Raw genomic sequence first — 22,814 nt, forward strand, 5'->3', positions numbered from 1 at the left:
TTTGTTTCTCATTGAAAGGCTTATCAAAATTTTATCTGATTCCCTGAGTGCCTGCGTTTAAATCTTTTTGACACAGGAGACCCCAGGTTCAATATCTGGATTTCACAAGAGTCTTTCTCTGCATTTTGCCTCATCTTCTTCCTGCTTTCCTAACTCAGAGCCTTCTCTAGATTTCAGTCCTTGGCTCTCTGCTCTTTTCTTCCCATTTGTCTTTCCCTTGTTTAACAGCTAAAGTAATCAAGTGTTCACTTGCTAACTTGCACAGCCCTGCCACTAGCCTTGATAATACACTTTGGAACACCTGATGATTGGAAAACGAAACCAGACCTGAGCAAAGACTTCTATCCTAAAACCAAGGACCAAGAAGAAGCCTCCCGTTAGTGTTCAAAATGTACAGCTTGATTGAGGGTTAGGGATTATGAGTTTAAAGGCAGAGAGTAGTGCTCAGCAGAAAGCAACATTTAGGTTTTGCTAGATTCAAATGTAAAAGCACTTTTGAAATGCAATTTTTAGAAACACTATAAGAAATTAGTATAAGCGACCAATAGAATCTCGTCAAATGGAAATCAGAGTGAGATTTTGTACTTCTACATTCCAAAGAGCTTAATACAAATTAGTCTATAGTATTCAGTGTTTCATTCTATAAGGATTAAGGGAAATGGGATGCATTTTTTTTTTTTCATTAAGTTGCTGGGTAAATAAGCTCCCTAATGTAAGAATATAGGAGTTGCTTTCTAAATTTTGTTGTAACCTGGGATAAATAACTCACCATGTACAGCACCTTTGTGCATCATTCTGCTGAACAGTGTTGGCTTAGAATTAAACAGTGTTGGGAGGTAAGGAACTCTACGGTCAGGTTTAAAGGAATCATGACCTCCTCTAGGACCTGTAGGGCAATTCTTCTGAGGTCTTGAACAGGTTCAAGAAACTAGGTAAGCCCCCTTTCCCAATCCAATCCCCCTAATGTGTACTGAATTCCCACCCATGGAGCAAATGTCATGCTGATCCAGGGAGGAACATCAAGGGCTCAAAATGCAAGCCAGCAGTCACTTGGAGTCCTGGGAGGAGACACTGGAAGGCTCCCTTCTTCAAATCAACCACCGCACCTGCTTACTCACTCTCTGAGATCCCAACACCAGATACCGATTTCTTTGGGAAAACAAAGCTCTCTTTAGGGATCATCAAACTATTCAGCTTTTATCAATCATTTAGACTTAAGAGTGAATTAGTGTACACTCCATGATTGTTAGGTAAGGGCCACAAAGCAACTTTGTCAATTTCAAAGTTCTGCAGAGGGCTAATTCTGATGTTTGAAGGCAGGCATACTACGGACCTACAAGTAACAGGGTAAAAAGGATATTCAATGTTTGCCCTCCTTGGGCTGAACTTGGAAGGAACATCGCCATTCATCCATTCATCCATCCAATAATGAGATGGAAAGACAAAAGGACATTCTACTCAGTGACGTCTCAAACCAAATTGGGAAGTATTCTTTTGGAGCCTTCCCTCCTTCCCCACCCCATCCTTAAGCTCCTTCTTTTGTGCTAGCAACCCCATGCTCTCTTACTCTTCCATAGAGGTCAGTTCCAATACACCATTTCTATGCTGTAAGTAGACAACCGATCCATGGAAAAACCACTGCCATAGTTTTTTCAGTTAAACAGTGAATATTTATTCAGAAGATATGTTTTAATAGAATTTCATGCACCAGTAAATCAGTACAGTGAGGAGTTACAGGGGTAGGGAATCTCTCTTCAGGAAACATCTCACCCTGTAAGAGCTCTCAACTCCCAGAATCCCCTTGACCCAGCTCAGGTGATTAGTGGCCAAGAACAGTAGATGGGGTTGACTCCCAGTATAATCAGTTGAATCTGCAGGTCTCTGAGGATAAAAGAGAGGAGAAGAAAGCTCTTGTAAATGAGGAGATTATTATATTGGGACTGGCAGTTCCACTGAGGTTTCCTGAGAGACTGATGAGGGAGAGCTGGTGTTGGCGCCTGGTTCTCCCTCTTGGTTACACTCTTCAAGGGCTATGGTCTGGTCTCTTCCATCTGTCTCTGAGTCCCTGTGTAGAGAAAAAGACATGACTAAGGGAGGACCCAAAACTGTTAACCTGAAAACAGGTTGTGTTATGGGGCTTAGATATTCAAGGAGCATTTCTCCAGCAGCCCTGGGTTTATAGAAGGAGGTTGACATGAGACATTTACCTGGTTCGGAGTCGAGGCCACTTCTTCCACTCTATGGCTAGCACCACCCCCAAGGCTACAACTACCACCACAATCAGACTACTCCGGACAATGTTCCCCACAGTGCACTCCTGAGCAGCAGGCCCTGTGATGATAAAAGAACAGAAACCAAAGTCATGGAGGTTATCACATGTCTGTTCTCCTGACCTCTTTTTGCCCAGTCATCTGGCCTCCTCCAGGATTCACTTGGAAGCCACGTGTTGAGAATGTGAAGGGGTTGGTCAGAGTCAGTGCTTATGCTGAGGCAGAAGCAGCTCTCCTTTTGGGGGGTAGAAGATGCCTTGAAAGTATCCTGCTCACTATCTGTGAGTGAATCTGAGGTCCCACCTCCCTACCATCCCTGGGAGAAAGATGGCCACACTTGAGGTCTCAGACTATAAACCCTCCCACCTCCACATTTGGGTGGTCTCCATCAGGTCTCCATTGGTGTCTCTGGGATCCCAGGTGGGTCATGCTAAGATGATGGAGGGATTATCCTCTCACCTGCTGCCCCCACCAACTCCAGGACATCACTTGGCTCCGACCAGATATCAGGATAGGCCTGGAGGCGGTAGCTGCAGCTATAGTTGCCAATGCCTTTTCCTTCTACGTTGTTGATGACGAAGTCTCCATCCTCTGAGAACTGCTGAGGAGCCTCTTCTCCGTCATGCTCCAGGACAAATTCAACACCTGGCAGGGGTCCTCGGCACTGAAGGGTGATGTCCTTCCCTAGCTTGAACATAGTGCTGGGCCAGGCTGACAGCGAGGGCTTAGGGGGCTTATCTGCAACCAAACAGGACAACCAACCAGTGTTAGAAGTGACTCTGAACCTGCTTAGGGCTAACTACTTTAGACTATAAAATCTAGACTATTACTGAGGTCTCTAGGACCTTACCAGTCACCCAGATCTCCAGGAAGTCACTGTGATTGGAAGCCGCAAAGGGAGCAGAATCCAAATAATAAACACAGCTATAGATCCCAGAATCTTCACCTCTCACTGCTGGCATCCAGAAGTCAGCCCTGTACCCGCTTGGCTTCTGTTGCTCCAAAGGCTCTTGAGTGCCCTCCTTCAGCAGGACAAATGTTGAGTCTGGAAGTTCCCCTTGGCATTGAAAAGTCATATTTTCTCCAGGGGCTACAATGGGACCTGGCTGGGCTAAGAGGCTGGGTTTGGGGAGCAAACCTAGAAAAAATTAACTACTGGTCAGAGAGAGGAAGCCACTTTCCAGTGTGCCACCCCTGGAGTCTATTCAATAAAGAGGGAAGACTATTGCTTGCCTCTCCTTGAGCTCTTCAAAAACTATTTCCATGAAGTGTCTTGTAGTCCATTCTCTCCTCTCTATGCTCCCATGCCCATTCCAGAGCACCTTCCCCTTACCTGTGACTATGAGTTCCAGAGTGTTGCTAGGCTGTATCTTGATAGGGCTGGTCCAGTCAGGGTGGTAGCAGCAGCTGTAACGCCCTATGCTAGCACCAGATATATTGGTGATGGGGAATGCCCCATCATTACTGGTAGATCCCCAGAGCTGCACTGAAGTGGCTTCTCTTTCTTTGTGCAGAATGTACCCTACTCCACGGACTGGCCCCTGACACCAGAGAGTAACATTCTTCCCCACAGGAACCACAGAACTGGGCTCAGCAAACAACCATGGCTTGGGAAACGTGTCTAGGAGGAGATGGAAGATGGAAAGTAGTGAGTATGGAAACTTATCACTAGCTGCATTTACCCTTTACCTTTCTCCTTCTGGATGCAACGGTTCCCCTCTAGGGTCTGGCCTAGCCTTCTACCATCCCTAATCCCTACTCCAGTTGTCTCTGTCCCAGTCTCCTATCTTGTCTGTTCTTACCAGTCACCCAGATCATAATGGGCTTGCTGAGATGCGATCCCCTATTTGACATGGTTGTCTCGTAGTAGACACAACTGTAGTTCCCAGAGTCCTCTGCTCCAACGGTATGGAGGAGGAAGTCAGCTGAGTTCCCTGAGGTGCTCTGGAACTGTAAGGGAACCTGGTTTCCTTCCTGCAAGAGGGCAAACCTCATGCCTGGGAAAGCCCCTTGGCAGCGCAGGGTCACATTCTTTCCAGGAAGCACCACAGGACCTGGGTGCGCCAGGAGAGTGGGTTGCGGGTAGTATTCTGAAATTCAAGAGACCACAACATGAGAGAAGCCTATCCCCCCACATTCTGCAAATTGCTTTTCTAGTGTTACTGTAAGAAACAGTATGTGTTCATCGTAGCAAATTAGAAAATACTGAAGGGGTGCCTGGGTGGCTTAGTCCATTAAGCGATTGACTCTTGATTTCAGCTCAGGTCATGATCTCACAGTTCATGGGTTTGAGTCCCACATTGGGCTCTGTGCTGACCATGAGGAGCCTGTTTGGGATTCTCTCTCTCCCTCTCTCTCTGCCCCTACTCTGCTCATGTGCCTGCACTCTCTCTCAAAATAAATAAATTTAACAAAAAAGAAAATACAGAGAAAACCTAAGGAAATACAATTCTACCACTCGAATATAACCATTCTTTATACATTTCTCTGTATTTCGTTTTCATTTTTTCCTATGTGTACCCATATCATTGTAGCTGTAACGATTTGCATATTGGGATCCTACTGTATGCACAGTTGTGTAAGTTAACATTTTTCACTTAACTTTATATAGTAAACAGTTTCCTATGACGTTAATCAGCCTTTGAAAACTATCATTTGTAATGGCTGCATAATATGCAGCTGTCATTTCAAGGTCTTTGCCTTTTCTCTGAGGGCCATCCAGCCCACCAATCTCTGACAGACCATCTAAAGAAAAAGTGAACATTGAGCCTAAAGCTCTAGGCCAAGCCACAAAAAGATTTCAGAAATAAAGCAACATGAGCTTGGCCTTGGGGATTGGACACCCGCAACTGCCTTCCTTCTTTCCCTAGAAGTGAATTACTTGCCTCTCCCTTCTCCCCTCTCCTTTGACTCTTCTCTCTGTATCAATAATAATATAGTCAGCTGCCTTCCATGGACTGCTTACCATGTGCCAGGCACTTTCTTAAGCACGTTCTTGGTGACTTTTATTTTATTTATTTATGTACTTGAATAGGCTCCACGCCCAACGTGGGGCTTGAACTCATGACCCTAAGATCAAGAGTCGCATGCTTCATCTTGGTGACTTTAAGAAAGAGCACTTTTCCTCTCCTGCTGACAGCCCTTCCACCCACTGTCCCAGGGTCAATACTGTCTCCATATGCATGCCCCCCCTCCTGACCTGTCACCACGAGCTCCACAGGGTCGCTGGGCTCAGACCAGATAGCAAAGTCATAATAGCGGCAGCTGTAATTCCCTCCATCACCAGCGCCCACTGAAATGATCAGAAAGTGAGCTGCACTGGCCCCTGGACTTGCCCAAGACCTGTCACTGGATGCTATTTCACTTCCATCTTTGTAAAGAATAAAGCTCATGTGCTGGTGGGGAGTGGAGCAGTTGAAAGTCACTCGGGCACCAGGAGTGACCACAGGGCTGGCCCATGTCTTGAAGAAGGGCTTGGGGTACATTTCTAGAAGGCAAAAGACAACACACAACACAAAACCAAATTAAGAAACCAAAAAGAAAGATAGCTAATATAGCAAACATTGATTTCTATAGCATTTCATTCACCAGTAGGTGCATTTAAAAATCAAAGCAAGTCCACTTTGCAGACGGACTTCTCACAGGGGACTCCTGACCCCCACCCCTCACCTCCTTGGATAGATAGCTAAAAGAGTGAACTTTCACTAGAGCTCTGCTGGTCCCCTGAGGCTCAGTTTGCCCATTTGGGCAAGAAGGGTGAATGGTACCTGTTCCACCTCCCTTGAATATTTGCTCTATATCTAAATAAGATAATTGATCTGAAAATAATTAGAAAACTTAAATCACCCTCCACAAACCCCAGCTATTAATAACGATTACGGCTATTAATATCGCGCAGCCAGAGGCCCCAGCACTCCCAGCGCCACGCCTGCCTGGCTCTAAGATTGGACACAGGCTCCTAGGACCAGCAGCAAAGTTTCTGTGGGGAGAGGAGTGTCTGACCCAGAGCTTTGCCTCCCCCCACTCCTCTCTCACACACCCTTTTCAGCTCTACCTTTTATGACAAGCTCCAGGGGCTCACTGGGCTCAGACCACTTGAAGGGGCGCTTTTCAGTGTGAGTACGGCAGCTATAATTGCCTTGGTCTTTAGCCTCCATTCTTTGGATTGTAAAGAAGGCTTCTCTCCCAACCGCACCAAGTTGCTGGACAGGTTCCTGCACTCCCTCCTTGTACAGAACAAACTCCATGCCTGCCAGCCATCCTTTGCACCGGATTTGCAGTTTCTGGCCCCGGATTGGGGGGGAAGCAGAAATGACAGGTTTGGGGAGCATGTCTGAGAAACAAAATGGGGTGGAAAAGGAGGCCAAAGTTTGGAGGTGGCCAGATGGGACACTTGGAGTCACTTTGTCAGCAAAAAAGAAATCCATCCCGCACTGGCCTTTGACTCTTCCTATAAGTCTGTTCCCAATCCCCTCCCCCATTTCAGGGCCCGTCCTCTCCTACTTGCAGCACAAGCCCCTTGGGCTCCAGGTCAGTGTGCATTATTCCCCCACCCTCAGGAACAGTGTTGGAGCCGCAGGGCACTGAGGATCACCCTGGGAGGAGCCTCTGCCTTTTCTTACCTGTGCCCACCAGCTCCAGAGCCTCACTGGGCTCTGACACAGCCATCTCCTCCCAGGAATGGCAATGGTAACTCCCGGTGTGGCTCTGGGTCAGGGCGCCAAGGGGGAAGGCAGCCCGGACCTGCTCTGAGGCTGGGCGAGTTGCAATCCACCCGGTCCCATCCTTCAGCAACACAAACTCCTTAGTTGAGCCAGAAGGGCTTCTGCACCAGAGGGTTAAGTTCTTCCACGGGGCAAGAGGGAAGTTGGTCTCTGCCCACAGCTCAGGCTTAGGGGTTGGCATGATTATTTCTAGAAACAGCAGAGTAAATGAAGCCATCTTCCCTCCTCCCTTCCCTCCCCCCTTCTTTGCCCTTGAACCCCCTACCCAGATCACATTGCCCACCTCCCCTTTCAACCCAAACCCAAACTCTTTCCTTCCTTCTGCAGATGCTAGGGGAAAGAGGAAGCTTATGTCTCAGCTGAGCCTCAGAAAAGCGCAGAAGCTTGGGAGGGGGGCATTTTGCAGGCAGAAAAGCAGAGTTGGAGGCCGAATTTTGCCAGCAGCTTTAGCAAGTGCCCCTTCCTGGCTGTCTTTCCCTCCCAACCAGTCACTCCCTGGCCACTGACACTGACACTCTGTAGTTATTTCGGATCTCCAGGAAGGAATGTCCCAGTCTGGAGCAGGAAAAACTCACCAGTCTCTTCTGTCAATACCCCATTGCACAGTCCTGCAAAAGAAATTGCTGCCAGGGCTCTGCCCCCTCCTGCACGGGATTCCCCCGGCCTTCTGCCCAGGCCCCTTCCCCACCCCCTTGTACTCACCACAGCAGAAGAGGACAGTGACTATGAAGAGCATGGTGACCCCTTGAGCAGTCCCCAGCAACCAGGCTTCTCTAGTGAGACCAGAAAAGAGACGAGAGGAACTGCTGGGGTTAGGGGGAGGGCGGAGAGAAGGGGGCGGCAATTTATGTCATTGGCTTTCTCACCACCCAATAGGGATTGGATTTGGGCAGGATAATGGGATATAATCTTTTCTGACATCGATGACTTTTCTTTTTGAGGACCTCACCACCTACAAACCTCTTGGTCTTTCATGACCCACGTGCCCCCCCGCCCCCTCCCCCCTCCCCAGCCTGTATCAGGTGTCAGCTCCCCTTGGCCCCTGATTAGGCTGTTGCTGGAACTGAGTTGTCAGATGTGAAAATGGTTTTGTAACCCCAGCCCTCAGAACCCCTGGAGCTCAGAGTGATCGGCAGCTCTGGGTGGTGGGTGTGGGGGTGGAGGGAAAAATCTTGGGTGTTTCTCAGTCATCAAGTTTAAGTTTGGAAGCAGTTTTTATTATGGCAGTATTGGTCCTCAGACCGACCTGCCTCACCTGCCTTTGTTATGGAAGGGTTGCCTAGGCAGCCGTGGTGAATTACCGGAAGATTGTCAGTGCTGAGCTAAGCTTGTCAGAGAGTGGGATCTCTCTACCCCCACCCAGATTATGACTAGCAATGTGCAGCAGCTTTGGGTTATGGGTCCTGTAGAATTAGATGATATTAAGCCAAAATCCACTTGGCAATTTGTACTTAGAAAACACTGACCGCCCCCCCCCACCCCGATCACGAAAACATGCTTTTCAAGCTGCTTTTTCTCAAATCTGTTTTCTGAACCCATTCTTTGATGCGGTGGTCCTGAGTTGAAGTAGGGCACTTGAAGCCACATTTTTTCTAACTCCTGGCTTTGAGGTTACCCCCAGATGCAAGACTCAGGATAGATTCTAAGGACAACTAAGACTGGACCCCCACTGAGACCTTTTGAAAACTCAAAGGGTGGTGGTTTTTGCAGAAGATTTAGGGGGCTCCCTTCTAATTACCCAAGCACTCTGTCCTTCAGATCCTAGTTGAAAACACAGACACAAATCATAGTCATCAGCCTTTGTGTACTGGATACACAAAGGCCTGTGATAATGGTGAGGGGGCTATAGCCAGGAACTAGGAGGTTGTGGGGGGGACTAGATAAGGTATTCAGGGGCTGAAGCCCCCGCGAAGCTGGGAGCTGTCATTTGTCTCCTTGTTTTTAAGCAGAATAGCTTAAGCACAGGCCATGGGGATCAGAGAGAGAGGGGGATGGCCCAGAGGGCTCCAAAGGATCATAGGAAATGGCAGGACAACCTGTTTGTTTCAGAGGAAGCAGTTTGATGCCCAGGCCCAATCCACTGCCTCATCAGATGCCCATCTAGGTTAAGATTATACTCTCAGGATGCCCTGCACAGATGGTTGGAGGCCAGAGCAGTGGAAATACTGGTTTCCAGGGCAACGAGGATGGAACGCAAGGCTCTCTAGCCCTTGAAAGCTAGGAGTAATGATGAAAAGTTGGGATGGGAATTGGGTAACACCTGGAGACACAGGACAGCTTGGCTTCTTACAAGAGAAGAAGTTCAGACTAAGTTAATGTGGAAGACATCAATCATCTCTGAGGGGCTGAGATTTGGGTAGTCTCCTGTTGGGGGGGAAATCAATGGATGAGGTTCTGATTACTTCTCATCTCTGAGAAGTATATGTTTCTCCACCCTCTGGGTTGGGTGCTGACCTCTCTGCAAGGTGAAAGAGAAACAGCTGGGATGAGAAAGTCTTGTCTTTGACACCCAGAAGGTGGAGCATACAAAGGGTGTGACCTTGTGACTTGTATCAAATAGAGCATGCCCTGTGTCTGAGTTTCTGGGGAGCCTGGACTGAGCGACATTGAAGAACAGGAGGCTGGGACAAGACAGTTACCTGATTCTGAGTCTCCGACACTTCCACCTTATCCACAGCACTACCAACAGCAAGGCAACAAGCTGCATGAATAGGGACAGCCTGATAGCTTCATTCAGAACGTAATTCCAGGTGAGAAAGCCTGTGGCTAGAGAAGACCAGAAGAAGGGGCCTTGATAGAGAAAGGGGGAGGCGAAAACATTCAGGGGAGGGGTGGCAGGGGCTGGTTCCTGACGGTGAAGGGAAGGTGAATAGAAGTGGCCTTCTTTTTCATAAAGAATGGGAGCTTTGAAGGTATCCTGCTCACTGCCTTTGAATGATTATGAGGCCACCCCAGGGGAGGAGTGCACAAACACAAGGACCTTAACTTATAAGCCCCTGACTCCCCTTTCCATAGCTTTCTGGGCACTGCTCTGGGATCCCAGGGCTATCATGACCAAAGCCACGGAGGTGCATACACATGAAGAGCTGTCCTCTCACCTGCTGGCCCCATCAGCCTCAGGGGCTCACTGCGATGTGACCAGATGTTGGGGTGTGCCTCTATGCGATAACTACAACTGTAGGCCCCTGTGCCTTTCCCTTCAGCATTACTGATGATGAAGTCTCCAACCACCGAGAATTTTTGGAATGTTGCTCTTTCCTCCCATTCCAGAGAAAATTCGAGTACTGGATGAGGTACTCGGCACTGGAGGGTAATTGCCTTTCCTAGCGTGAACACAGTGCTGGGCCAAGCTGACAGGGAGGGTTTGGGGGGCTTATCTGCACCAATCCAGAAACCAGAGTTAGAATAAGTGACCTTGAACTCAATACCCCTTCCCCCAACAAATGTTTCCCAGCTTCCTATTTGATCTTTTCTGCTTTTCCACTTCCACTAGATCAGAGGTCTCAAACTTTGTGCATCAGAACCTTTTGGCCCACTCCTCAGTGCTCTAAAGACTCTTGGTTTCTACCTTCTCTCAGGAAGACCTGACACCTGTGAGTTTCCCCTGGCCAGAAGGAAAATAACTTTTCCAGGGGACACAATGGGGCTAGGCCATGCTGAGAGGTAGGACTTGGGTAGCAATCCTGGGAGAGAAAATACCTAAAGTTTTTGGAGAAAATTCCACACCACCTTCCTAGTGTATTTTTCCTTGGCTCATAAATCCAAGAGGGTATAGGGCTGCTAGCTCCTTCTTAGAATACAATAATGGTGATAAAAAACACACATTTGTTAGCACTTGCCTACAACCACGAGCTCCATGGTGTTGTGTGATGTCATCCTGATGGAGGTCTTCCAGGAGAGGAGATAGAGGCAGCTATAGATGCCAGCATCACTGTAGGTCACATTGTTGAGGAAGAGTGACTCATCGTCATCAGTGCTGGCAGTATCCAAGAGCTGAAGTGGTTTGTCTTCTCCTTTCTTATAGAGTGCAAGCCCCACTCCATCCACTGGCCCTCGACACCACAGGCTCACGTTCTGACCCACTTGGACCACAGGACTGGGCTGAGCAAGTAGCCAGGTCTTGGGGAAAGTGTCTAGGACAAGACCCAAAATAGAAAGGGCTAGTAGTCTGCCTCGCTTCCCACCACTAAGGGTTCTCTTCCTCCAGTCCACCCTTGGCAAATCCTAAGCCCAGTTGTACAAATTCTGTTCTCTTCCCCACTGTTAGCCCTGGCTGCATGACCAGGTTCTCCAGGAGGCCCAGAGGGAGTTGTATATCCTTAGCCCCTAACATAGATGAATGGCATTTCCCTCTCTTACCGGTTACCCAGATTTTCAGGATATCACTAAGGAGTGAACCCCTGTATGACCCATCATAGTAAAAACAGAGGTAATGTCCGGCATCATGGATTTTCAAAGCCCGAAAGAAGAAATATGCCTCATTTTTTATTGGCCTCTTGCGGTAAAAGGATTTCTCCAAGTCTTCAAGCCTTATTAGGGCAAATGTCATTCCATAGATTGGCCCCTGACACCTGAGGCTCAGGCTTTCTCCAGGTGCCATCATGGGCCCAGGATATGCTGTCAGAGTTGGTTTGGGATAGAGTCCTAGAAAAGGGAGAGACCCTGAATTAGCAATAGGTTGAATCTTCCCTATTATCTTCTAGTTTTATTTTCCTAGTTTTTTCTAAAGACAGGGAGTGGTAGCTGAAGTTTAGCCTCTACTCTCTCTCCCTTCCTTGAATCTCAGCCTCTTCTAGGAGATAATCAAGGGCATGTCCACTTAGGCACCTCCCCGCTCACCAGACTTAATCAGATCCACCGAGCTCTATCTATGTATAGGGCTGTGTCTCCGTGGAATAGCTACATCTGTAATTGCCTGTATCTTTAGGTTCCTGGAATGCCAAATGTACTTCTTCCAACCACCCAAGAAACCAAACTTCTTAAAGTGTACTTTTGATGCTATCTTTGTAGAGCATGAATACTACTGCAGGAATAAAAATGGCTTTCGAACACATTAAGCCAAATAAGACCCTACCTCCAGCACAAGATAGGAAGAAACCAATAAGGAGGGATTGGCCAATAAGTCTTCAACCCAAAGAAATCTATTAATGGGGCCACACCCTCTTTTCCATGTACTGTTCCCCTAAGGGGGTGATACTACAAAATAAGGGGCGGGCCTTACTCCCATACCATTCCTTCTTACACGCTGCCATCCCAGGTAGACCCACCCATCCATTATTAGAAAGATCAGCTCTGTCACGTGCTCATTGAGCATTTAGGATGTAGCATTCAGGCATCATGTAGGTATAAGGGTTTACAAGTAGACACAGTCCCTGTCAGCAAAGAGTTGATGGCCTAGTGAGGGATACCAGCGAGTAGGTAACTGCCAAAGTGTATGTTAGTGGAATCTACTCTGGAAGGACATTCGTGCAACAAACATCCATACACACAGTTCAAACAGACAGTCTTTGTTATTTGATCCTCAATAAGAAGCTATACTAATGAAATTAACATCTACCATTTATTGAGAACTTATATGCCAGGCACTGTACATATATTATATTTAGGCAAATCCTCACAACAACCCTGTGAGGTAGGCATTATTCTTATACCAATTTTTCAAATCAGGAAACCGAGGCACAGAGGGGCATCATACAGTAGGTTGTATAGATACCGTCATCCCATTTTAGAGTGGGGGAAACCGAAGCACAGAGAGGTGAAGTGACTTGCTCAAGATCACACAGGGAGGTGGTGTCAGAGGTTGAACTAGAAACCAAGATTACTGCTTCTAAGTCCGGGGTACCTTCTGTTGCGCCACGGCTTTCCCCAAGCCTATTGATGGGGATTGATGGAATAACTGATGCAAATGTGGCCAATTCTGTCTGAAAGCATCTAGGCCATGGGGTGGGCAAATTGGGGCTCGGGTGTGCGTCTGGCATTTGAACATTTTCGGGAGACTTCTGCTGTGTTTAGAGGTTGACTGTCTTATCAGATTTACATATACAGGACTAAAGTCATTTATGAAGCCATTTCTAAAATACGAACTATCACCTTTTATCATTTTTGTTTATTTTTATCACCAGCACTTGCACAATCCATTCTGTTTTCCACACTTAAAAATAATAATCACAAATACAATAAAAATGCATTTAAAATTTAAAAACCAGCTTATAAGACTGCAGTGGCAGTGCCTGGCACATATTAAGTGCTCAATAAATATTAGTCAAATGAATGAATGCATCATGTTCAATAAATAGAGAACAACAAAGCTGTGATGAGTTGAAGCTGCCGCACACTTGGTTGGGCTCACTCGCTAGCAAAGTGATTGGCTCCCACACATCTGCCTTGTAGAATGTGGGATTCTAATTTGCATCTCAGTAAAATGTCACATGACTGTAGCTCAGAGGCCTTGCAGGGCCTAGGACCTGGCTAAGAAAAGTAAATTCAGAAAGCCTGGTTCATCCAGCCATGATCCCTGGGACAACAATCATCAGACCCCAGCAGCCATAGCCACACCCACCTGCCACAATCAGCTTCAGGGGGTTGCTGGGCTCTGACCACAGAGTGGGGAGCATCTGGATATGAGTGCGGCAGATGTAAACCCCTTCGCTCTCAGGTGTCATGTTGGCAATGGAGAATATGGCCACTGTCCCAGTTGGGATTTGGTAATCCACGGGCTCTGCATATCCCTCCTTGAACAGCATGAATACCAAATCCTGCAGCCAGCCATGGCAGAGTATGTTAACATTACATCCAGGAAGAGGGGAGGTCTCAGTCTGGATCCAGAAGATGGGCTTGGGCAGCTGACCTAGAAGGAGAGAATGAACTAGAATTCAGGTAGAGCAAGGATAGTGCTGCTCAGTGAGCAGCAGAGGAGAGTGCTACTTAAAGACTTCCCTTTACCATCTTTATTTGCCACCCTTCCCTCTCCCATCTAGGGTCTCCCCTATGTTGAGAGCTTGCTCTCTAGAAATGTTCCAGAGACTGCAACCTCATTCTGCATTGCCTATAAAGAGTAGGCACTTACTGTGGAATGCCTGCGTGTATGCATTCATGCATTTGAGGTAAGTGAATGAATTAATTAAGCAAATCATGCTCTGCGAAGACAAGTTTGAATTCCAGGAGCTGGAGTTTATTCTTGACTATCTGTCGCTGTCTGCTTACCTGGTGCCTCCAACTCTAAAACTTTACTGGGCTCTGACCAGCCTGTCTCCTTCCAGTAGCAGCACCTGTAAAGACCTGCATTGTACTTAGTAAGGGCACCCAAAGGGAATGAAACTTGGAAGGTCTTGGAGGAAGGGCGGATCCAGGTCATCTGTGTCTTGTCCTTCAGCAGCAGGAACTTGCTTGAAATCCGAGAGGGGCTTTTGCACCAAAGTGTTATGTTCTCCCAAGGGGCCTGAGGGTAGTTGGTCTCTATCCACAGCTCTGGTTGTGACTGCATCACTGTCATTTCCAAAGATCACAAAGATGTGAGTGGTCCAACACTCTCCCTCCCACAGCATGCCCCACAACGTCCCTTAAAATCAGCTGTGACCCCGATTCCTTTTTTTGTCTTCCCCCGGGGACAAGAGTGTCTGCTCCTGTGGGAGATGGGATAGGGACCCCAGGATATTTGTTCAAGGGATTCAAGTGAGTTGGGGAACACAGCACAAGTCTGGCTTCCTTTCCATCTGAGGTAAAGCTTTTTATTATTCTGTGGGAAACCAAGTCACGAAGTGAGGGGCTCTGATTCCCAACCAGCTCAATCTGGGAATTATCTTTGTGGTCTCAAGGCAGTTATGTCCAGGGGCCATGGTGGCAGCTGATGTCTCGGAACCTCCAGGAAGTGGGAGGTTCCTGAGGTGGTGCCACCTGAGGTGGTAGGACTGACTTACCTATCGATGTCATACCCAGACTCAGCCCTGAAAAGAGAGAGAATGGTAAAGGAGGGCCCACACACTGACCCCACCAACTCTCATTCCCCAAAAGTCTCTCCTCCCTCCCCAAGGTGTCTACTCATAGGGGTACCTGTGACAGGATCACTTGCCCCTCACCCCTTCCTTGTACTCACGAATGCAAAAGAGCAAGACAGTAAATGTCCGCAACATGGTGGGTCGCTGCCCTGGCCGGTCCAGGGTCATGGGGCCTCTGGTGCTCAATGTGCACTCCAAGTTTGGCACGGCTCTGCCCCTCAGCAGGTGGTAAGATCTAAAAGCAGAAGTATTTTTACTCAGAGGACTTGTCCTGCCCCTCAAAGTTGAGTTTGAATCACTAAACTGCACTTGACAGCCCTACCTTCCACTCCCTCAGAGGCATGAAAGGTACTACAAGGTCACCTGCCCCTTTGCCCCACCCCCTTCTCTTCCCACCCAAGGTCTCTGCTGGCATCTAAGATGTCAGATTGGTTGAAATGTCTGTACATCCCTGGAATCTCAGAGGCCCAGAGGGCAAGTTAATCCAGCCCAGAGGGAGCCCATGGGACGATAGAGATGGGAGGGGTAGGGAGTAATTTTTTTAGATTAGATTAGGTAGATAGATAGATAGATAGATAGATTGATAGATAGATAGATAGTCTGAATTCTCCAACAACCTAGGAAAGGAGGCTTTCCTGCCATCTCCATTTTTCTGGCAAGGAAACTGAAGCTTAGAGAAGATATATTTAATTTGCCCAAAGTCAAAAGATTAAATACTAAGGCCAAAATTCATGTTTAGCTCCGATGCCAATACTCTAAAACCAGTATTTAAATTCCCCCTTTCTTACATTTACTCACCGTTCCCATTTCACACCATCCAGGCCCTCCCTTCTGTAGATTGCCTCAGATGCAGTATTACGCTCATTCTTATCTCTTGCCCCCAAAGCTTAAAACTCCCCATCTTAAGTAGGTGTTGGAGAATCAAGGTGCTTGAGCTAATTAATATAAGGCGTAAATGATGTATTGGCTGCTCATAATTTATAAGCAATTTTGTTCATTGCTCCTAAGGATATAGAGAATTGTTTGAATTTCAGAGAATATGGTAAAAATATTTAAATTCAGCGAGGCCTTTTCATTTTCCAAAAACCCCACTACTGACCACATGTGCATAAGATAGACCCTTTATACTTTCTTGCCTCTTCTCCCCCACCACACCCAAAGTATCCATTTGCCAAGGGAAGGTGTATCCCCACCACACACAAACTCAAGCTAACTCTCCTCCACCAACTCTCTCTATTCAGACTCTGAGGTACTGGCTGTTTAATCCTAGCTCAGTCTCCATAGATCAGGGGTTAGAGCACTGGTCTTGTAATCCCAGCTCAGTAGAGCGAGGTAAAGGCAGCTCCCAGAACAGAAAAGGGGTGTTTTTGCTTCACCCCAACAGACCCTAGTAATGCAGCCTCTAATCTGCTCCAGGGCTAACACCGGGCAGGTTGGAGGAGCAGGAAAACAAGAAGATTCATTTTCAAACATCTGGGCTGTAGGAAACAGGTGGAAAGTCAGAGATCCAAGGAGACAGTTTCCTTTTGCCTTTTTCACTTTACATTGAAGAAGGATGCTCAAATTACCCTCTCTGGACTTTTTTTTTTCTTTTATCTGTGAAGTTGGGGAGAAACACCTACCTAGCATTTTTGTTGTGTTGGATCAGAGATAATATATGTACAAGGCACACAGTAAGCATTTCATTAAAAGGTAGCTATTTTTCTTCTTCCCCAAGGGGGTATTAACCTCGTGTGGCACCCTAACGATGCTCATCCCATCTCAGTTCCTAGAGCCCCTTTTCCCTGCTCTTCTCAGGGCCAGGCCCAGGCCCAGGCTTGAGTGCCACCCTGTTGCTTTGTTCCCCCAGGGCTCTGGGCCAAGATTTATTGGGGAAGCCAGGTTCTACTGCCAAGGGAAAGGTTCAACCTGGGATTCTGCCCAGAAATGCCATCTGAGATTCCACAGTGGCCACTTGGACCCCTAAACCAGGGTTTTGCCTCCTGGGGACTTGAGCAGAATGAAGGAACCTGGGCTTCTCAGCATGGCTGACCCCTCCCCAATCACTAAGGATCCAGCCCAAATGAGGACTCTTGTGCCCAGGGAATTTGGGAAACAGCCGCCAGCTTTAGGTTAATTGGCCACGCCCATTTTGGGGCTTTCACACCCCCACCCCCACCCCCAACTTCCAAGGACTAGCCCTTTTACCCTCTCCTTCTATTCCACCCCAAGCACTTTCCCCACCCTTAGGCAGCGCCGCAGTGCTTTTGAGGGTGACATACCCGAAATGTCTAATGGCTCGCCCCCTGCATAGCTTTGAGGGCTCCAGGAATCAAAGGGGTTGGGCTCGGCGGGGTGCCGGGTACATGCTTCGCTAAGGGTTTGGAGGGAAGACTGAGAAGGAAAAGGGAAGATATTTACAGTGCCCAGAGATTCTCAGGGAGGCAAGGCTGGGATCCGTGGAGGGACGGAGAAAGGGAGGGATGAAGGGGATAGCGGGTAGAGACTGGGGAGCAGTTTGATTTGCGGCAATTAGTTACAGCAGGGAGACTATTTCGGGGGCTTTTGTTTAGGATCTGATGGCCAGTATTTAATCTTCAGCCACTGGGCTATGCGCTCATTTGCAGGTACTTACGGTAGTTGAAGCCCCGCTCCGTTGTTGGAGATTCTCCAGTGAGCTCCACCAGATGCAGCAAACTGCCCGGCGTGAGAAGGACAGCCCCTCGGGCTCCGAGCCCCGCCTCCCTCTCTTCCCCCGCCTGCTCGCCGGCCCGGCTGCTCCAACCTCCTCCCCTCCTTCAGCCTGGCTCTGGGAGCCCACTTACACCAACTCTGCCTGACACCTGCAGTCCTCTGATGGCCGGGATTTCTCCGCCCCTCCCAGCTCTCCGCCTCTCTCCAGACTCGCTGCAGAGGTTGCCCGAGCCAAATTCAGGCCCCTGCCCCCTCTCCTGCCGCTCTGAGTTTCATTGGGTCACGGTATTCTGGAGGGGAGAGGGCCAGCTCTCAGGACTGCCAAAGCTGTAGATCTCTCCTCTCCAGCTCCCAATGCCTTTAAAGGGATCTCGGATCTTCTTCTGCCCATTTAATGCCCCACTTATGCATGCACGTCGCCACCACGGTTTAAATGCTTACTGTGCGCCTCGGGGCTCTGGGCAGCTATTGGTTCGAATCTTCATAGCAACCCTACAAGATGTGTTACTTCACTCCGTTTTACAGATGAGGAAACTAAGCTCAGAGAGAGTTAAGTGAGTGGGACAGCCTCCAAAGTCCAGTTTGGGATAAAAGCCCAGGCTTTGGAGACACAGCAGTTTGGATTTCAGTCCAGGTTCAGTAGCTGAGTGACCTGAAGTGAGTTACACTGTCTGAGTCCCAGTTTTCCCATCTGTAAAAGAAAACAGTAGAAGCTAAGGTGGCGCAGGGCTTTGGATAGCGCAAGTCAAACTTCCAGCACAGGATGCTAGAACATGGTAGGTGCTCAATCAATGGTAGCTGCTGCCGCCACTACTACTATTAATCTGTAAAGCTTTCTCCAAATGCCCTAGAGTAACATGCTTTCAATGATGTAGACAACCTTCCACAGATATCGTTGGTCATAAAAGACTTTTTGAAATGAGAAATGTATGGGTAAGATGCTAACCAAAGCTCCTGACATCTAGTGTATGATGGGATTAAAATGCAGCGTCCAAGAAACTCACAGATCAATGCATTGTCGGGAAGAAATAGCCCAATTAAACATAAAAGATTACAAATTATCTAGAGAAAAAATACTGCAATTTAAGAACAAACCATGTAAAAACCAAATAACAGCTCTTTTTAACAGGCAAAGTGAATATCATCTCTTTATGCATCAGGTAATAGCAGTTGTAGCTTCCTGGCATCCTCTGTTCCCACACACCATTATAAACTACAGGTTATCCCTCAAGGAAAAGCATAGTCATATGAATATAAACATATGTTTTGGGGGGCAGGTTATTTAACCTTTTCAAGACTCAGTTTTCTTACTTGTAAAATGGGGATAATAATTGTACTTACCATCACACAGAGTTTTGGCTAGGATTGAATGAAAATCCCCAGGTAAACCACTACATGGTGCCTGGGTCACAGCAAGCCTCCATTAATTCAATGAATGGTTGTCAAGTATTTTCTTTGTGCCAGGCGTTGTCTTCCATGCTGATGATTTAGAAAGAATGGAAGTTTCTGCTCCTTTATTTGCTATTATTATGTTTGAGTTTCTGCTTCTAAGGAGTTTGTGGTCTAAGGACAAATAGTAATGGAAAACATGCCAGAGGAAGGGGCACCATTAGAGTCAGAGAATTGCACTAGGAAAGACCAGCAAGTAAGACATGAAAGTGCAAGCGATTTGCTGTTACTGTGGGCCCAGATGAGGGCGGTGGAACCAGTGAAGGAGGGGAGAGCAAAGGTTCCTGAAACATGTAAAAGATCAAATTGGCTCAATGTGACGATTGTTTGGAATACGGTAGTGATAGTTACTATCTGTCAGGATGGAAATATCCATGCCAATTTTCAAAACATTTGTAGAGAAATTACTATGATAGTACCAGGGACTAAGTGCTTTACAAATATCAACTCATTTTCTCCCCATAACAACACTATGGGATAACTATCATCGTTGGCCCCATTTTACAGATGAAGAACCTTAAACAGAGAGCCAATTGAGCAAATTGCCGGAAGGCGACACAGCCAGCAAATGGCAGAGCCAGGATTTATATCCAGACAGTCTGTATATACAGTCCCATGTTCCTTCTTTTTTTTTTTTATTTGCCTTGATTTTAATATATCTACAATTGGGTTTTATATAGAAAGGTTTTCTAAAACTTTTTATGCAAAGTAACTGAACAACTTCTTAGCTCTTTCAATCTTTCTTTTCAATAAAGTATAATTGATATACAACATTATATCAGTTTCAGGGGTACAACATAATGATTCAATGTTTGTATGTATTGTGAAATGTAATCCCATGTTCTTAACCACTACCCAATGCTGCCTCTGCATTGGATGCTTGGAATGATAAAACTAAAAAAATCATTAATTAAAATTAAAAAACAGATTTTACTTAGTAAAATAAAAAAGCAACAATCAAATGCATTGTTAAGAATGTAGAAAAAGGCAATGATAGTGTCCCCCTGCTCTTTACAAGTCCTTGGCTGAAGCTTGTGCTTTGGACCAGCAGCCTGAATCTAGAGCCCAGGTTCCCCACTAACTGACTGGAAGACTGCAGAAGGTCCTGGGGTTGCATAGATAAGAATACAACTCACTCTCACACTTGCTCTGGGACACTATGAGATTCAGGCCTCCTACAAGCCAACTCATTCAAACTACAGCTGGCAATTGAGACACGAGAAGTTTCATCTCTAGGCTACCTCTGTGGGTCTTGAAACTTGCAGCCTGCCTGCAAAAGGAGAAACACTGGCCAACCTTTCTAAAGAAAACTTGAGTAGGCCAATAATAAATATAAAGCTGGTGATAGAGGCCAACGTAGTCTAGGGCTGAGACTTAGCTAGGATGGAGTTCTGGACCTTGGCTTTGCTGGCCTTCCCCCATCATGAATCCAGTGGGCCTGTGGCTTGTGATCCTGAATCTTTCATGCGCGTGCGTGCGCGTGCAAGCGCACACCCACCCACCCACCCACACACACCAGGAAATCTGGGATTCTTTCCTGGTTGATTACTCTAGAATCGGCTGGTATTAAACAACTCCTCCTTCAGGGAATGTTTAAGAATGATCAGTCTTATTCCTTCTTTTTTTACCTTATTTTATGTTTTTAATATCTCAATGTTTATTTATTTATTTTTTTTAATTGTTTTTTCAACGTTTATTTATTTTTGGGACATAGAGAGACAGAGCATGAACGGGGGAGGGGCAGAGAGAGAGGGAGACACAGAATCGGAAACAGGCTCCAGGCTCTGAGCCATCAGCCCAGAGCCCGACGCGGGGCTCGAACTCACAGACCACGAGATCGTGACCTGGCTGAAGTCGGACGCTTAACCGACTGCGCCACCCAGGCGCCCCTTCAATGTTTATTTTTGAGAGAGAGAGAGAGAGAGAGAGAAAGAGAGAGAATGAGTAGGGGAAGGGTAGAGAGAGAGGTAGAGAGGAAGTCACAGAATCCCAAGGAGGCCCCAGGCTCCAAACTGTCAGCACAGACTCTGACACAGGGCTCGAACTCACAAACCGCGAGATCATGACTGAAACTGAAGTCTGACGCTTACCCAACTGAGCCACCAGGCTCCCTGACTAGTCTTCTTCCTAATTGCCAGGCCCCCCCCCCCCCGCCTCTCCATCCCCTTAAACTTGCCAAATGGACAGGAGAGGGCTGGTATGGGAGCTCCCAGCTTCACAGTTCTGGGGTGGGGTGATACCAGAAAATATTCCCGAGTCATACCCACAGCTTGAGCAGGGGGCTGGAATAGAGTTTCTCCTGCAAAAGCTTCAGAATCACCTCTTCTGGATTAGGAGACAACTGGTAAAAACAATATTTTATTGAGTACATACTATTATACATTGAAGTAAGTTGTGTGGTAGTGGTAGAACTAATGTGATTTGTAAGAAAGGATTTCTAAGCTCCAAAGACTCTCAGCTTAGAAGAAAAGAGCAACTCTCTTATAAAAGCTGTACTGGGAACCAAAGGAGTGCTAGAAAAGCTTCAAGAAGGTGGAGCTCAAGGTGAGGCATCAGGGGACATATGCTGCACACAGGGTGGTCTGGGGAGACTTCTCCCTAACTGAGTCCAGTGTAGGATGAGGAAATCTTTTTAAAGCTGAACATGTCTTATAGTAGTCCAGGCAGGAGAAGCACAGGGCAAAGCTGACCTCTTCCCAATGATGTGCTTGAGCTGGTTGGCATTGGTTCAGGAGAGCTGAACAGGCGCATCTTATGTCAACCCAGTGTTCAGTAATATCAGGTTGGCAGCTTAAAATTAGCCATGGCCAGCGAATTTACACCACTGAATAAGCGAATGCTACAAATCAGGTTTTTTGTTTTGTTTTGTTTTTCCTCCAGAGAGCTGTCTGTTAAACATTTACTAGCAAACCACTTTCTTTCAGTTTTATGTTTCAGGACAGTGATTCTCACTGGCAGACAGGAACTACCAAGAATCCTGACAATTTCCTTACACTCTCAAGAGAGCAGTGAGCACTGTGGTCCCCTTGCCCTGCCCCCACATCACTGCTGTGGCCAACCGCCCTCGGATTGTGCCAGATCTCTAGAGTATTTGGTGCATTAAGAAGGCCCCTAATATGTTTTAGCACCCCTTCCCACGCCCCAGTAACCCTCAGTCACCATCCCCTTCTGCAATTGGGGAGGGTATGTGGAAGAGATAAGTAAGAAATTAAGGAGAGGTGGGGCAAGTGGACAACTGGTTTTCTGGGACAGTGAGGAGACCCAACCAGACAGGTTAGTTCCACCAGCAAGACCTGGTTGGGGTTTGAGCTCTGGAGGTAAGAAGTACCTCTTTTTGGAGGTGGAGGTGGAAGCTTGGGTTTCAACTTATCCTTTGTCAAGCATTTCAATTATTAAGGGCACGGTTTGGGGCACTAAGTCACTTCCAGAAGCTGTAACTGAGGGTATTTTCAAGACTTTGAAGGAAGATGTGTAGAATAAATCAAATGTAAGTGATGAACCAGAACTGAAACATTTAATTAGAACACACATTGTGAGCCACAGGGCATAGGTGCCTGCATGATCAGCCTCTGGATGCCTGTCACAGAGCAAACCGACAGTCTGATTACCTAGTTGAATTTAACTTAAGGTTAATGGGTGCGTAAAGAAAATGAGGTTTTGTTGTGCTCCAATCTAGCAGGGCCACAAGGTTCTGTTAGGCCCAC

At 47.1% G+C, this 22,814-nt stretch overlaps 1 protein-coding gene across 4 annotated transcripts; it reads right to left on the reverse strand.

Moving 5' to 3' along the window:
- Positions 1-1,647: 1,647 nt before the first annotated feature.
- IGSF1 (immunoglobulin superfamily member 1) lies at positions 1,648-18,304 on the reverse strand. 4 transcript variants are annotated; one of them, XM_045471706.1, is made up of 21 exons: positions 18,103-18,304; positions 17,603-17,664; positions 15,087-15,223; positions 14,911-14,937; positions 14,198-14,479; positions 13,554-13,841; positions 11,354-11,638; positions 10,834-11,127; positions 10,093-10,371; positions 9,634-9,760; positions 7,697-7,767; positions 7,570-7,602; positions 6,893-7,183; positions 6,325-6,603; positions 5,470-5,757; positions 4,073-4,360; positions 3,604-3,891; positions 3,121-3,408; positions 2,730-3,008; positions 2,208-2,331; positions 1,648-2,065 (listed from the first exon to the last, which is right to left on the reverse strand). In XM_045471706.1, the coding sequence occupies exons 3-21, from the start codon at positions 15,154-15,156 to the stop codon at positions 1,930-1,932; spliced, it is 4,017 nt and encodes a 1,338-aa protein (XP_045327662.1). In that variant the 5' UTR covers positions 15,157-15,223; positions 17,603-17,664; positions 18,103-18,304; the 3' UTR covers positions 1,648-1,929. The 4 variants fall into 4 exon arrangements, with proteins under 4 accessions (XP_045327662.1, XP_045327663.1, XP_045327661.1 ...); XM_045471707.1 differs by lacking the exon at positions 18,103-18,304 and adding an exon at positions 17,811-17,995; XM_045471705.1 differs by lacking the exon at positions 18,103-18,304 and adding an exon at positions 17,793-17,995.
- Between the last annotated feature and the right edge of the window lie 4,510 nt (positions 18,305-22,814).

The sequence above is a fragment of the Leopardus geoffroyi genome, chromosome X, assembly GCF_018350155.1.
Source record: "Leopardus geoffroyi isolate Oge1 chromosome X, O.geoffroyi_Oge1_pat1.0, whole genome shotgun sequence".
NCBI lineage: Eukaryota > Metazoa > Chordata > Mammalia > Carnivora > Felidae > Leopardus > Leopardus geoffroyi.